The 14,993-nt window shown below is 38.6% G+C and overlaps 1 protein-coding gene across 2 annotated transcripts in view; it reads left to right on the forward strand.

Moving 5' to 3' along the window:
• Window positions 1–14,993, forward strand: part of CLTC (clathrin heavy chain) — an 81,165-nt gene that overhangs the window by 21,939 nt on the left and 44,233 nt on the right. For both annotated transcript variants that reach the window (XM_088481039.1, XM_088481040.1), the window contains exons 3-11: window positions 5,676–5,944; window positions 6,671–6,832; window positions 9,699–9,812; window positions 10,428–10,601; window positions 11,036–11,233; window positions 12,655–12,855; window positions 13,516–13,668; window positions 14,058–14,180; window positions 14,793–14,930. In XM_088481039.1, the coding sequence (XP_088337165.1) occupies window positions 5,676–5,944; window positions 6,671–6,832; window positions 9,699–9,812; window positions 10,428–10,601; window positions 11,036–11,233; window positions 12,655–12,855; window positions 13,516–13,668; window positions 14,058–14,180; window positions 14,793–14,930 (1,532 nt within the window). The remainder of the gene's footprint in view (window positions 1–5,675; window positions 5,945–6,670; window positions 6,833–9,698; window positions 9,813–10,427; window positions 10,602–11,035; window positions 11,234–12,654; window positions 12,856–13,515; window positions 13,669–14,057; window positions 14,181–14,792; window positions 14,931–14,993) is intronic.

A 14,993-nucleotide genomic window follows, 5' to 3' on the forward strand; every position in this document is an offset into this window, starting at 1 on the left:
ATAATTAAATAAAGAAATTTACATCAAGTTACTTTGATTAAAGAAAACAATTTCAATCATTTTTTCTTTCCCCTGTAGATCTTTGTCTTAGAAATATGGGGAATGCACATGTCATGCAGGCTCAACATGAAGGTTCTCGCATAACTACATTAGGATAGCCAATTCATCTCTGTGATGAATAAACACAGCTTCAACTATTCATGTGTGTTTGTAAGGACCTTTCTGGTCCATAGGGAGTACACGCACAGCTGTGACTAATTAGCTTACTGATTCCCATACAAGCACCCCGGAATCCTGGTTAACAATGCATCTCTCAAGCAGAGTCCTTCAATACAACCTTTACCTTGCTCTTCTGAATTGTCCTTGTGCTCTAGAGTTTGCAATAAATCCCAATGTTTCCAGACCTTTTTATTATTAATGAATGATTGATAACACCCCAATCCGTTTCCCAAATTCAATTCTTGCTTGAAAAAAATGTATAGTCCATGTTTTAAAGCTTTCCACATTTTCTTTTGACAGACTACTATACCTCCTTTACAAGGTTATATTTTACATGTTCAAAGGCTAAATTAAGATGAAGGAGCAGAAGAATATTAGTTGTACATGTGAGACTTATATGCACTACTAAATCCATACTGACTGATCTCGAGGAGTGGAGACAAGCCATCTTATTTGTCATGTGTCACTGAAATTTTCATTTTGAGACACAATACTGAACTAGCTATAAAGGTCCCATGCCATTACTTGCCATTGCCTGTACAGGAGGAATTCATAATTTTTGTAACTAAGTCCTAACCTTGGCAGGATTACCCCAATGGTGCCTGCTTTTGTACACTTTTCTCAAAGTGCCAAATAACCCTCTTATCCACTTGCTAGAGTGATCACAGCAATAAATTCTATTTGAACAGATTACTGAGTTTCTAGGTCACAATCGCCAAAATGGTCAGTGGATATGGAGTGTATTTTAAAGATGATACTCTTTTGAGATGTCTTGGTGATTAATGCTGCCCATCCATTTAACGATGTGGGGGACGACTGCACAATTACAACGCCGTCGTCTCCCGCGGGGGGTGAATTGCATACACTGAACGTTCAGACGTTCAGTGTATGCAGATCAATCATCCCCGAACATGGCAACCTGACGGCGGTCGTCAGGTTGACCGTCATGTTCGGGCAATGATTGATGTTAAAAACGACCAGCGCGCGCATCGCTGGTCGTTTTCAACCTTTTACTGCCCGATTTGCGGGCGATTACAAAGTGATGGAGCGATAACGACCGTCGTTATCGCTCCATCGCTAGGTATTATCGCCTAGTGGATGGGCAGAATTAGAAGACCTTCTTTTTGAGCATCTTATGTTTTATTTAGACTACTATCCCCACCAGAGAACACTGTAAACATTGAGTTTTCATTTTTGATATACGTACAGTCAACGTCTACATCTGAAATAGGTTGGTACTGGAAGTCTCTGTTCCCCATATTTGTGGAACAGAGACTTCCAATACCAACCTATTTCAGATGTAGACGTTGACTGTACGTATATCAAATGGCAAACTCTTATTTTATTCATGTAGCGTCTTGAAAATGGCCCTTAGCTTTTCTCAATATACTTTCTTAATTCATCCTGCTTTCTACAGATTGCATGCCTATACCCATATCAAGGGTTTGTTTTTGTTTTTTGGTGAGGATATTTTTGCAGACCTCCACCAAAATGGGCATCAAAACAAGATTTGGTGAGGCGTAATGCATTTTAAACATGTCCTGTTTGTACATTGATGTAATAGACATAGTGGAGGCAATGTAAATCCTGTATATTCTGGGCATATAGTAGTTTGGCCTTTTGCCTGCAACTTTATCTTTAACTAATTCCCCCACAGTTACAGATGACCATTTTAGATCTCCAGGACATGAATAAATACAAATGTATCCTGGATCTTTTTATAATCCTTATGCAACCACTAATTTAGTTTTAAATAAACTTCCATTGTTTAGCCAAAATAGCATGTCTCACTTCTGCAGATTCATACAAGTGGTGTTATGTTGTACATCCACTGTAGCCTAATGGGACTAGTATGATAAACAAGGCTGTTGAATAATCATAGTACCAAAGTTTTCCAAGTATTTTAGCAGTGCATTTGTCCTACAAGCCCCAATAGACTGCTCTAAGTAGTAAAATGTTCCTTTTAGAATGCAATAGCTGTAAATAAAGTAGTCAATAGTGTTGCTAATGTCTTAGTAGACTAGTGATTTGTAGTAAGGGAAACAAATATGTTCATGCACCATTTAACGGACACTGAAGCGGGTGGGTAATGCAAGGAACTTTTTAGGAAATATAAAAATTTACACACAGATTACAGAATAATGTACGGTTATTCTGGATGATTTGGTTTATAGTATGTATAGATTATAACACACTTTCTTTAAGGGAATACTTTCTTTGTGCGTTTAAACCATTTGATAAAGCATGAATTATTTGTGCTATAGCATAGGTATGGTTCATTAACATATACATTTATAGTTCAACTTTTTAACATTTTGGAATTTGCTTTAAGTAGCTAAGTTTGTGTATAGATACATCATTCTAAAATGACTGCCATCTTTTTAATTCCTTTTGAAGCAGTCTCTGTGGAGAATGCTCCAGCTCACTGTAAGTATAACATGTAGATTATTTAGATGTGCATTGCTGACTCTTGTGTGAGGTACACTGAACATGCTCTTTATCCATGAGCAGCAGACACAATGGAACCTGGGGAGGTTTGTGCTATTCCAGGTACGGAGATGGGAGGGGGACTAAAAATGATCAGAACAGCATTTATTTGCGCTTCTGCTTGTTCTCATGCTTTTGTGTGTTATAAACAATTGTGTTAAAGCTTTTCAATTTCTCTTTCTCTTCTAATGTGCATTTCAGTTTCAGGAATTGGATGTGTGATTAAATTTAAGGAGGGGCTTTATAACTTTTAATTTATCAAATTAACATGAGAATTGAAGCCTTGCTTTGACAAATATTGGCCTTCTGCTCAGCCGCAAGTGCTTGCAGATGTGCTGGTTCCAGTGGGACAGATCTCTTGTATCGCTTACATATTGCATATAAGGCATGTTTTCCATATATTTTGTGTGTAAGGGACCAGCAATTGTGTTTATTTGGGAACCAAACATTGTAAAGGTGCATACTCACTACATGACTAATGAACAACTGTATGATAATGACCTCGTTATAGTTCAATTGTTCATTATACTGTGCAGTGGGTATTGTGCCCACACTGAATGTTGTTCAGTGCAGGCACCCTCCCTCATCCCCGAACATGCACATCCTGAAGATATCCTCAAGTTAGGCAGTATGTTCAGATGCCGACAGCGACCAGCGGCAGCGTTGCCAGCATATTCACTGCACGATTAATGAACGATTGAACGATAACGTCGTTATCGTTCAATCGTCCATTTATATCATGTAGTGGATATGCACCATTAGAAGTATGGCCGTTATCAACATCATGGCTAATGGTGGCAAGCATATCCTTGTCTAAAATATTATATAACACAGCTGTGGCCCCATATGCTATTCCACTAGCCCATGTCCCGACCAAATAATAACACCAGCCTATAACCCGACCTTTCAGGACTGTGCCGTAAAATAAAATTACACACCAGTCTGTGTCCCTCAAAAAAAATATAAGAAAAAGGAATGGAGGCTTATTTCCAGATACTTACACCATATGCCTTGACTAAAAGCTTGGACTCGAAATGTGTCGGTGGTAGATGACAGGAGTAACTTAAGGGATTTGTGGAGTTTAAATCCAGATTGCTGTATGAACAAGAGCCTCTAGTGAGGTTCCGGAGCTTCTATCTTTGTTAGCACCCACATTCATATGGGATACAAGTATCTGGTAATAAGCCTCCATTCTCTCTCTTTTGGAAACAAATTTTTCAATGTTTTTATTCATCGTTTAAAATAAACTTGTTGGAACGGACTGTTCAGTTTTGTGAAAAGTTCATTTCTGAAAACCAATTAAAGAGTTTTTCAGTGTCCCTTTTCAGCTTTTTGGGGGTAATTCAATTGTTTTGGATGCCACCTGCTCTGTGTCTATACGATTGCGCTCCCGACGGATGCCTAAAGCCACAAGGGGACATTTCTTTTCTCAGCCTTCTGTGGTGTAAGAAAAAATGTGTACGAAGTCCGTTGTTTTGGGCACCCTAACCACTTGTTTAGATGGGTTAGTCGCTTTACGTGGCTAAACCTGGTGCTTTTAGGCGCAATAAATACTAATGGGCGCCCGAACTGAGAAATTGTAACAATTACACTCAGGCATATAGCCTTACAGAATAATGTTCTTTTTCTGCTGCCAGGTTTGCTGTCTTGTAATGTCTTGGTGTTTCTTGCAATAGTATATTTTGTTTGCAGTAATAGTAATATCACTCAGGCTCACTATGTGTGAGCTAAATGCCATGACCAATTTGAACACTTTACAGCAGGTCCACCGGTGGTTGGGCCATCATCCAGAGCCTGTTCCATTGCAGGAAATGATTGAGCCACTCTTTCAGTATAATAATTTATCACAGTCACATTTTCTGTTTCCTTCAGATACAGACTAATTGAACTTGTCTCTAGTTGTATAAATATATAGACCGTCCATGAATCAAATTAACAACCAAGCTGATGCCTATTTAGTATATTTGTATTGCCAATATTCCTTCACATTTTTGAATTGAACAGAGCTATAGTAACCTTAGTTGGATTAACTTGGTTAAATGTGTTTCTATGTACTAGTAATTACTTTTTTTTTTTTTTTGCTTCGAGATAAGCATGAGAACCTTTAGTTATGTAACATAAGATTCCTGAAAGACAAAAAATAAAACAATGACTTGTATATTTACTTTAAACACCGTTAAATGTAAAATTTTAGTTCGATATATTATAGTACTTTAGTATCAAGTAACAATTGTTCTATAGTGGGGTTTTTAAATGTCTTTAATTTTTAGTACTATATCTAAAATTTCTTTTTAAGTTGGAGTACTAACTAAAATACCTGAAATATTGAAAAATTATTCTTGATGTTCTCATTCTTAATAAATTATTTAGCAGTTCTTCTTGCTATTGTAAGTGAAAATGCTCCGTCATCGTGTGTGGAATAATTGTGAAATCGTCGCCATTTCTTTGCTTTTTAATTTTTAGGTTCACAGAAATTTTTGATAACTGGCCTCTGGATAACCGATTCCATACATGTAATTAGTGAGGAGCCGCAATAGTATAACTCTGGTTAAGGGGCAAATACAACTTATCGATGCATTAAATATCTTTGATATTTATTTTGAAACCTTTTAGATACTTACTAGAAGGGTACTTAGGTTATATCCTACATCCACAGCTTGTGATCCACAGGGTAATAAGCTTAACTTATATTGTTGAAATATCAACCCAACCCTTACCACCCCCCCCACCGCACAAAGCTCCAAGACCTTCACTGTAGAGGTGTTTGTGTTTTAACATATTCCGTGATAATTTATTTTTATTGTTGTAGCTTTTTGAAACACTTTCCATTTAATGCATTGCAGCCATCTTATGCATGATGGGAATTTACCTGTTATGTCTTACAGCTACCATGGCTTCCAGCAGGAAAATGGTTTGTATTACTAATTTGCTAATGAAACTTAAATAACTTTAATTGCTTGTGTTTGCAGCTGGGAAAACTCTTCAGATCTTTAACATTGAAATGAAAAGTAAAATGAAGGCTCACACCATGACTGATGATGTCACCTTTTGGAAGTGGATCTCTTTGAACACTGTTGCTCTAGTAACGGACAATGCTGTCTATCATTGGAGCATGGAGGGGGAATCGCAGCCAGTAAAGATGTTTGACCGACATTCCAGCTTGGCAGGATGCCAGATTATTAATTACCGAACGGATGCAAAACAGAAGTGGCTGCTGCTTACTGGAATATCTGCCCAGGTAAGATGTGAGTGGAGATATCATTTCTCTCTAGGTATTTCTGGTTTGGGTTCATCATTATTTCTAGTATTTAAGATAAATATTGAAACTATATGCAGAAAATGGGTTGGATATGAAATCCCTGCTGTCGGGATGCCGCTGGTCAGAATACCGACACCCATATAAAAGCATGTTATTTTCCCTGACTGGAAAGGCCACTTGCAGCAGCCAAATCCTGCTTACATGACAGCAGCCTCTGTTAGGGTGACTCATCTTCTGATACAGGGAGGGATGTGGGTGTTGCAGCATAACATTTATGGGCGAGCGGTTGCAAAATGTAATCCATCTTCCTATGCAGTGCAGAGAAATTCTGACTGCCAAAGACTGAATTGGAATTAATGAAAAAAAATCAACAAAACATAATTGTCAGAATTGCTCTAAAATATAGTGCATTTTGCTGCACAGACCTTTCCTAGCTTGTAGAGCGAGCTTAAATGTATATACATTCTTGCGGATTCCACTTCAATTTTACAGTGTACTATGAAAAGTCTGTTCCCATTTGTGCGGATTATGGATTTATACCAAATCTGTACCTTTTCTCCCAGTGTTTTTCTGTGCCCTGACAACAAAATCTACAGTTTGATTACATTCATATCCATATAATACTGTAAACCTCAGCTTACTATGATATTATTTTATGTGTTTTTATGACCTGATTCATTTGACCCCCGTATAATCTTTCCTTAGCAAAACCGTGTTGTTGGAGCGATGCAGCTTTACTCTGTGGATAGGAAAGTGTCTCAACCTATTGAGGGTCATGCAGCTAGCTTTGCTCAATTCAAAATGGAGGGAAATGCTGAAGAATCAACCTTGTTTTGTTTTGCAGTAAGAGGCCAAGCTGGTGGCAAGGTTAGTCTAATCAAATATCAATTATTTCTGTGTGTCTTCAGTACCATGTGCAAAAAAAGGCAAGAATTTTGACTGGAGGTTTATCACAGCTCTATGTATAATGATATTCTGAACCATAATGTGCTGTAATTTACGTTTAGGTGCAGTTGTGGCCAAGAGTAATAAAAACAAATGAATTGTACTTCACATGATAACTGCAAGCTAATTCCATTCTATTGTTATTGTGACCAATGACCTAGATTTCAGGGGGATCTCCCATGGAATGGCATATGTGACAGGAAGGGGGTAAAGGATTAAAGTTTAGTTGCTTTCACTTACCACTCCTGCAGCTGCTACTCACCCACTAGATCAGTGGTGTCAAACTCTGGCCCTCCAGCTGCAGTGGAACTACACATCCCAGCATGTAGTGCCACAGTTTTGCTATTAGGACATGCTAAAAGTGTGGCAGGGCATGCTGGGGTATGGAGTCCCACAAAAGCTGAAGGGTCCAAGTTTGACACCACTGCACTTGATACTCACCAACTATAAGTGTTAACTGCTCACACTTTGAGTAGTACAGGTATTTCTTTCTTGTGGCTGGGTTCCACCTGATCACTTATTTGGAATCTTAACGGCAGAATGCACTGTGTTCAACACAGATCAGCTAGGTGATGGATCAGAGTGTTTTTGCCTGTAGGTCACAGGATTTCAGCAGGCATAGGCATCTTGCGGCAATACAGCAGTGTCTTTTAGGAATAGCAGTATTTAATGCTCAAAAGCTGTGCAGAGATGTGTACTTATAATCAGCTTAGATACTGAAGGATATACTTTATATGGGGTTTTGCTGTCACTTTTTTCTTTTTTTTACAGACTTTATTTTTGTTTGTTATGCAAATATTTTACATCCCCAAAAGTAAATGTTCACACCTGAGGATCACAATCGTATGTACTTGTTGAACATCTCCCTCCAAAACCATGGACCTTAATGTAGAGTGGATCCTCCTCCCATTTGCTGATACAACAGCATCCACTCTTCTGGGAGGGCTTAATCTAGAAATTGGAACATGATAGCTATGGAGATTTCCAACCATTTAGCCATAAGAGCATAAGTGATGTCTGGTACTGAAGTTGGGAAGTATTGCTTCACAGCCAGTGTTATTTCATCCCAAAAATGTTTGGAGTAATGGCCATCCATTTTTTTTTTTTTTATAGACAATGCATTTGCGTGGAGGCATTGTCATAGTGTAACAGGAAAAGGCCCTCCACAAACTGTTGGCACAAAGTTTGATGTGCACCATTGTGCAGGCCTGGCCAATCTGTGACTCTCCAGTTCTTGTGAAACTAGAAGTTCCAGCATGCCCTGCCACAATTTTGCTATTGGGGAATGAATAAATTGTGTCAGAGGTTGCTGGGACTTGTTTTTTCACAACTGGAAAGCCACATGTTGACCAGGCCTGCTCTAGAATGTCAGTGTATTAGGTTTCCCCAGGCCAAGGCATGAAAAGCACCCCGAGACCATTATTTCTCCTCCAATAAACTTTACAGTCAGTTGTATACATTCTGTCAGGAAACCTTCTCCTGGCATCTGCCGCATGCGAATTTCTAGGTCAGACTGCCCAACGGTAAAGTGTGATTCTTCACTCCAGAGTCCAATGAGTCCAATTTATTAGCTTTCTTCTGGTTTTCCCGAAAATGGTTCTGATCCACGTGATACAAGGATTGCATCAGTTCCTAATTTGTAAACGTGAATGGGCAATTAGAAGTCAATACAACATTAGGCCAAATAACATAATATAAATAGAGCTTATAGTGCAAGACTGTTTTTCTTGTATGTTCCAAAAATTAAATTCACGTTTTTCTTTCAATATCTTTAAACATATTTTATAGAATGTGTTACTGTAAATTGTGAAGCAAATTGGAATTAACGCTGTAGGAGTTATAATGTCTCCAGGACATTGAGAATTATATGTTTCAATATAACCACTTGTTACTTTGATACTCCTTGTTATGCTGGGCATACATAGCCAGATAAAATGTCTGTCAGACCAACAGACATTTTATCTGGCAGCCTGCCAGCCGCAGATGTCGCTCCGCCCCCGGGGGAGGAGACATTTCCCTGTTCCTTCCGTAGGAAGGAACACAGGAAATGTCTGTCTGTCGGCCGTGCTGGGCATACACTTCCCGATGCGGCCGACAGTTTACCGGGTAAATATCGCATCGGACGGGCATGCTGGACAATCCTGCATGCCCGACCGAGCAATATTTAACCCTCGGTCGCCCGCACACACGCTACAATTATCGGGGCGATCCGCCGATATCTGGCGGATCGCCCCGATAATTGTAGCGTGTATGGCCAGCATTAGTGCCGGAGAAACAATATAGTTACTATTTATATATTTGCTGCAATTGACAAATGAGAAAGAGGGGACAGGTCAAGTTATAATAAAGCTATAAAGCTCACCCCAGGCTTTATGGCTTTAAGAAAGGAAACGCAGAGATAATTCCTGAAGATCCGTTCTGTTGTTTGTAGTTGTCTAGTCTAATACTCAGTTGACAAAGACACTGATGTGGTTTTTATGAGTATGTCAGTTTTGTCTTTAAAAGGGTTAATCGCCTCTTTACAAAGTTGTCCTATAGTATGTGTTATGCTTGTCATGATATTTTCCAAAATTCAATAACTGAAAATCCTTTTTTCTACAACCATTATGACCAGTAGTCAGTGGTGGTGATAGTGCATGTGGCATAAGTAAGGTTTCTCAACAATCCACAGCTCTTGTTCCCGTTACAGTTAAAGCTTAAAAAAAAAAAAAAAACCCTCATCATAATATCTGCATATATTATGTATCTGTGTACATATAATTGACCAGCTTTTATTTATTCCTTCTAGTTGCATATCATAGAAGTTGGAACTCCACCCACTGGGAACCAGCCTTTTCCAAAAAAAGCTGTGGATGTCTTCTTTCCACCCGAAGCCCAGAATGACTTTCCTGTAGCAATGCAGGTATGTTCTTTTGTGAACTTTGTAGATAAAATGTTATTAAGCAGGTGGTCATTCAGCATAGTAAATATTTTTAGTGTTATTTTTTTATCCCACCAAAGAATTTTTGTAATATTAGTATGTGTCCATTACCTGTACATTGCAGTTATGGTTCCTCAGGCTGTAATGTTAACGTTACGCTTCAAAACTGCATGGCAGGTATACTTGAATGACGATTGCTGACAACTAGCACGTAATACTTTGGACTCTTTAAACAATGGGGGAGATGTACTAAGCTCTGTGAAGTGATAAATTGGACAGTGATAAACTACCAGCCGCTCAGCTTCTGTCATTTTACAGGCTGTGTTGAAAAATGACAGTAACAAGCTGATAGGTTGGTAGTGTATCACTCTGCAATTTATCACTTTCCAGCACTTGGTACATCTGCCCCAATATGCCATAAGTATTGTAAAAGTAGTTGTTTCAGTATTGGCTTAATACATTGCAGCCCTCCAGCATAGACACCTGGTGATCAGTAAATATGTGAAGGAGTGCATTCCAACTCCTCTCCAGAATGAACAGTTTTGCATTATGGTGATTGTTGTCCCTATATACTAATTATATTTTATCTCCTTATAGATCAGTGGGAAACATGATGTTGTTTTCTTGATTACAAAATACGGATACATTCACCTCTACGACCTTGAGACTGGCACCTGCATCTATATGAACAGGATTAGTGGAGAGACCATATTTGTCACTGCACCTCATGAAGCTACAGCAGGAATTATTGGCGTTAACAGAAAAGGACAGGTAAAACCTCTACATTCAATGATGTTGGCAGAAGCCAGTAGTGGGAGCTTATTATAAACCTGTAGTATATTTTTATTTGTATACCCATATCCAATAAAATGTATATACTCATTCTTTTGCTTATCGTTGTATCATTAAAACATAATGTCATTATTGTGGCCCCTCCCCTCTAATACTATTGTTTTGGTGTGGCAAACTCACACGTGGGCTGCGTAGTTATTTAACTACTACAGGCTTGCTATCAATTGTTCAAGGGTTATATTACTACTAATTGGCCGAATGCCTCCTTCAGCTGCTACTTGTAGTGTAGTGTGTTGTGTATTGTTATACAAGAGTTGGGACAGGTTAGGCAACCCAGAGATCCTCTCTCATGACTAGATTTCTGTAATGCTAGCAGTGGTATTTACTTACATGTACCATTTTTTTTTTTTTAGGTGCTTTCTGTTTGTGTAGAAGAGGAAAATATAATACCATACATCACAAACGTTCTGCAGAATCCTGATCTAGCTCTGCGCATGGCTGTCCGTAATAATCTTGCAGGAGCTGAAGAACTGTTTGCTCGCAAATTTAATGCTCTTTTCGCACAGGGGAATTATTCTGAAGCAGCTAAGGTGGCTGCAAATGCTCCTAAGGTAATACCTTGTTAAATTAAACTGCTGTTGAGAAACAATTGAGGCAACGTTTTAATTTGATGAGCTTGCAAAGGTCACACACTTGTTGAATCGTCTCTTGCTGTAGACATGGGTGTAGATAAAATAGGACACTTTCCTGGCTGACCATACCTATTTGATATGGAAATACTAGAAGATTCACAAGATTAGTTCTGAAATCTGTGTTGCTTGTACTGTTGTGGGAGGTTACAGACATTTACTAATTTTTGGCAGGAGACCTAATTAGTGCAAGTGGGGTACCGGATAGAGGTGGCAAAAAATAATTGGGCAATCTGAGCAAGCCTAACGTTTGCAGGATGAGAAGCGAAGATTCGTGTAGTATGAGTTCAATAAACTAGTCAAGTCTGACTTCTTGTGTGAAGGGGAGAAAAGATATAAGGTGGAGAATGTGCAATTATTGCTATAAATAAAGCTATTTGGCTTGTTGTTGTAAGGTGACAGACTGATGGTGGGCTTTATTAGGAAGGGGTTACCCTTTGTATGTTAAAGGTACACAAAGTTCATGGAGGGATTAGCAGAGGAGAAGCCGCTATGGAGTTATCTGACACGTGTCCATCAGCAAATTGATGTGGGGAGGGAAATGGAGGTCCGTGTGAATGTTACCAATTGTTTGGTTTTGTTTTTTTGGAGTAGGGTGTTAAAGTAGGAGGAGGAATATGCAGTATGTCATTACCATATATGACTAAAGTTAGCAGCAAAATCTAAATCTTAGCCATATTGTGATGAAAGTGGTACAAATTCATTTTTTATTTGATTCTCTTACATACAGAGAAACTGTCTACTTTTGCATGTAGCACAGAAATATTGGGCAGCTTTTCTTTAATACTGTAACTTAGAGTAGGGCTAGGACAGGGTATTTGCAGTTTTAAATGTACCCTCATTATGCAGGGCCAATATGGTTTTGCCCAGGTGAAAGACTACATAATGTTATATTTGTTTAACACATTGAAGAGAGGAGATGGCATAAATCTGGTTTGAGATGAACAGAGAGGATGTTTCCTTTTTGGAATAAGTGGTTGGATGGGGACCATCTACATAGATTGAGATAATGCTGTAATCAAATGAGATGATGGAGAGCTACTGAAAAGAGATGTAATCCAAGAACAGCATTTCCCAGGACAGGGCCTTGTAAGATTCCTGTATAAGATGGCCAGTTTTTAGAGTTCCAGAGGTGAGTTTGATAATACCAGATTTCTTTAGTCACTTATTCAGCAATCTTCAACTTTTTGGAGCATATGGGTCAGTCAACAGATTATAATTTTCTTTTTGGCAGACTGCTTGTGATATGCTGCTCCATGTAATTTTAACACATTAATTACTGATGTATTTTACTGCCCTGTTCATGTGTTTATTGCATTTGACTGCTTATGCATTTATTCTAGGGTATTCTTCGTACACCAGACACAATACGTCGCTTTCAAAGTGTCCCTGCACAGCCAGGTCAGACCTCCCCACTGCTGCAATACTTTGGCATTCTGTTGGATCAGGGTCAGCTAAATAAATATGAGTCTCTGGAATTATGCAGGCCTGTACTTCAACAGGGTCGCAAACAGCTTCTAGAGAAATGGCTGAAAGAAGACAAGGTATGTCAAAGCAATATTTTTTTATCTTATTTTGCAATTGAAAGTCTCTACCGAGTTACACTTTTGAATCGGGGCAAAAGATTCTCAAGGAAAAATCCCTACAAAAACCCATAATTTAATATCCTTTAAATTGAATAGCTTGACAGTTTAAGTAAGGTCATTAACAATGGATGTGCACTGTAGTATGTTTTCTGTTATTAGAGTTATTTCAGCATTTGCAGAAATGTAAGATGTGATTGATTGGGACCCTAAGGTATGTCCCCACCTTCTTTGTTTATCAATGAAATCAGATCAAAGTGCCTGCTTTACAGCTAACTTGTGCTTTGTTTTACATCTGATCTCTCTCGCGTTAAGGAGAACATTTTTGCATTTGTATCCATCTAAAAATAAAATGCTGAAAAGCGAAGAGTAGACAGTAAAATCTGGTCCTGTCCTGTGCACATAATTCACAAATCCTCTTTACATGGTGCACAGCCGAAAGGATGGGGTGTCTGATGCTTCCTTTACTACTATCTACTCAGATCTAGTTCTCTATCCATAAATAAAATATACTCTGGAAAGTGGTGGTTACTTCATTACCTCCTACAACTATGGCAACAGGAAAGGTTTGCAGTATATTTAATAACTAGTAATGTACTTGATTATTTCCCCCTCTAACAGCTGGAATGTTCAGAAGAACTGGGAGATCTTGTGAAGTCTGTGGACCCTACATTAGCTTTGAGTGTGTACCTGAGGGCTAATGTTCCCAACAAAGTTATCCAGTGCTTTGCAGAGACTGGGCAAGTTCAGAAGATTGTACTGTATGCTAAGAAGGTGAGTCCCTACTATAATGCGTATGCAAAAATTAGTTGTAGTCGGTAGAGTTAGTCACATGTAGTAAGATATGATGTTTCCATTCCATATGTTATAAAGGTATTATGCAATAAGTGGGGCAGTTTCCATTAAATGCTGACATTTACCTATTTTCCCCTTTTTCCCTTACTTGATAGTTTTTGTGTGTTGCTGTATGCTTATTTATAGTTACAGAAAGAACATGTATATTGACCAGCCTTTTCAGAGAGGAATGTCTCCTAGCTGTGCCTTATGCAGCCTGATTGCTATATTGGTGTGACTGGCTGTGCTTGATCTCTGTAGTTGTCGCTTGTAAATTAAACGGGTGCATTTCTTCTCTGTGGTATTATTTTGATCTGTGTTCTCTACAGGTTGGCTACACCCCTGACTGGATTTTCCTGCTGCGAAATGTCATGAGAATCAACCCAGACCAAGGTCAGCAGTTTGCTCAAATGTTGGTCCAGGATGAGGAGCCACTTGCTGATATAACACAGGTAAAGCAGAATATTTAATGTATGTGTTTGTATAACGTACTATAATGCAATTTATGTACTTTCACTCCCTTACAATAATTGCTATTTAATTAAATTAGCCACAGGCTATGACCTGCAGCAATTAATAGCGCAGCATGGAGAATAGTTATTCAATTAATTAGCCCTTTACCCATGCAGTAAACACTGGGTTAACATGTACAAACCCATTGATTCAGTGTAAAATGTGGAATCAGTGTGTTTCCCTATGGGTTAAACCCCATGAGGGCGCCTATTATCGGAGACTTTTCCTTGCGGCTCCTGATACTGTGAGGAAAAGTCCTCCTCTGGGTCTTAACCTTTGTGGTAAACCCCGCGGCTATTTGAATCTCTTCCAAATAGTTTCTAATTAAAGATCTGTGGTAGATGTGTAACTTTGGTTTTCATAGAACTGAATAATCTTGGAAACCGTTTAAAGAGCCATGTTCAGTTTCATGTGTTACCACAAAAGATGCCCCAAAAACTAAACTGTAAGCTCAATTGGATAGGGATATTGTCCCTGAAAATGTCTATTTACAGAACTGCATTAAAATGCATATTATATTTGATAAAAAGGTTTTTGTTTTCTTTCCTCAGATTGTTGATGTATTTATGGAGTACAACCTTATCCAGCAGTGCACTGCTTTTCTACTGGATGCTCTGAAGAACAACCGTCCCAGTGAGGGTCCCTTGCAGACACGTCTCCTGGAGATGAATTTAATGCATGCACCACAGGTAAAGGCAGCTTTCAGAAAATCTATGTATACGTATTTAATTTAGATGGAGTAAACCTTTAAA

Source organism: Taudactylus pleione, unplaced genomic scaffold, assembly GCF_031769625.1.
Source record: "Taudactylus pleione unplaced genomic scaffold, aTauple2 ptg000260l, whole genome shotgun sequence".
Taxonomy (NCBI): Eukaryota; Metazoa; Chordata; class Amphibia; order Anura; family Myobatrachidae; genus Taudactylus; species Taudactylus pleione.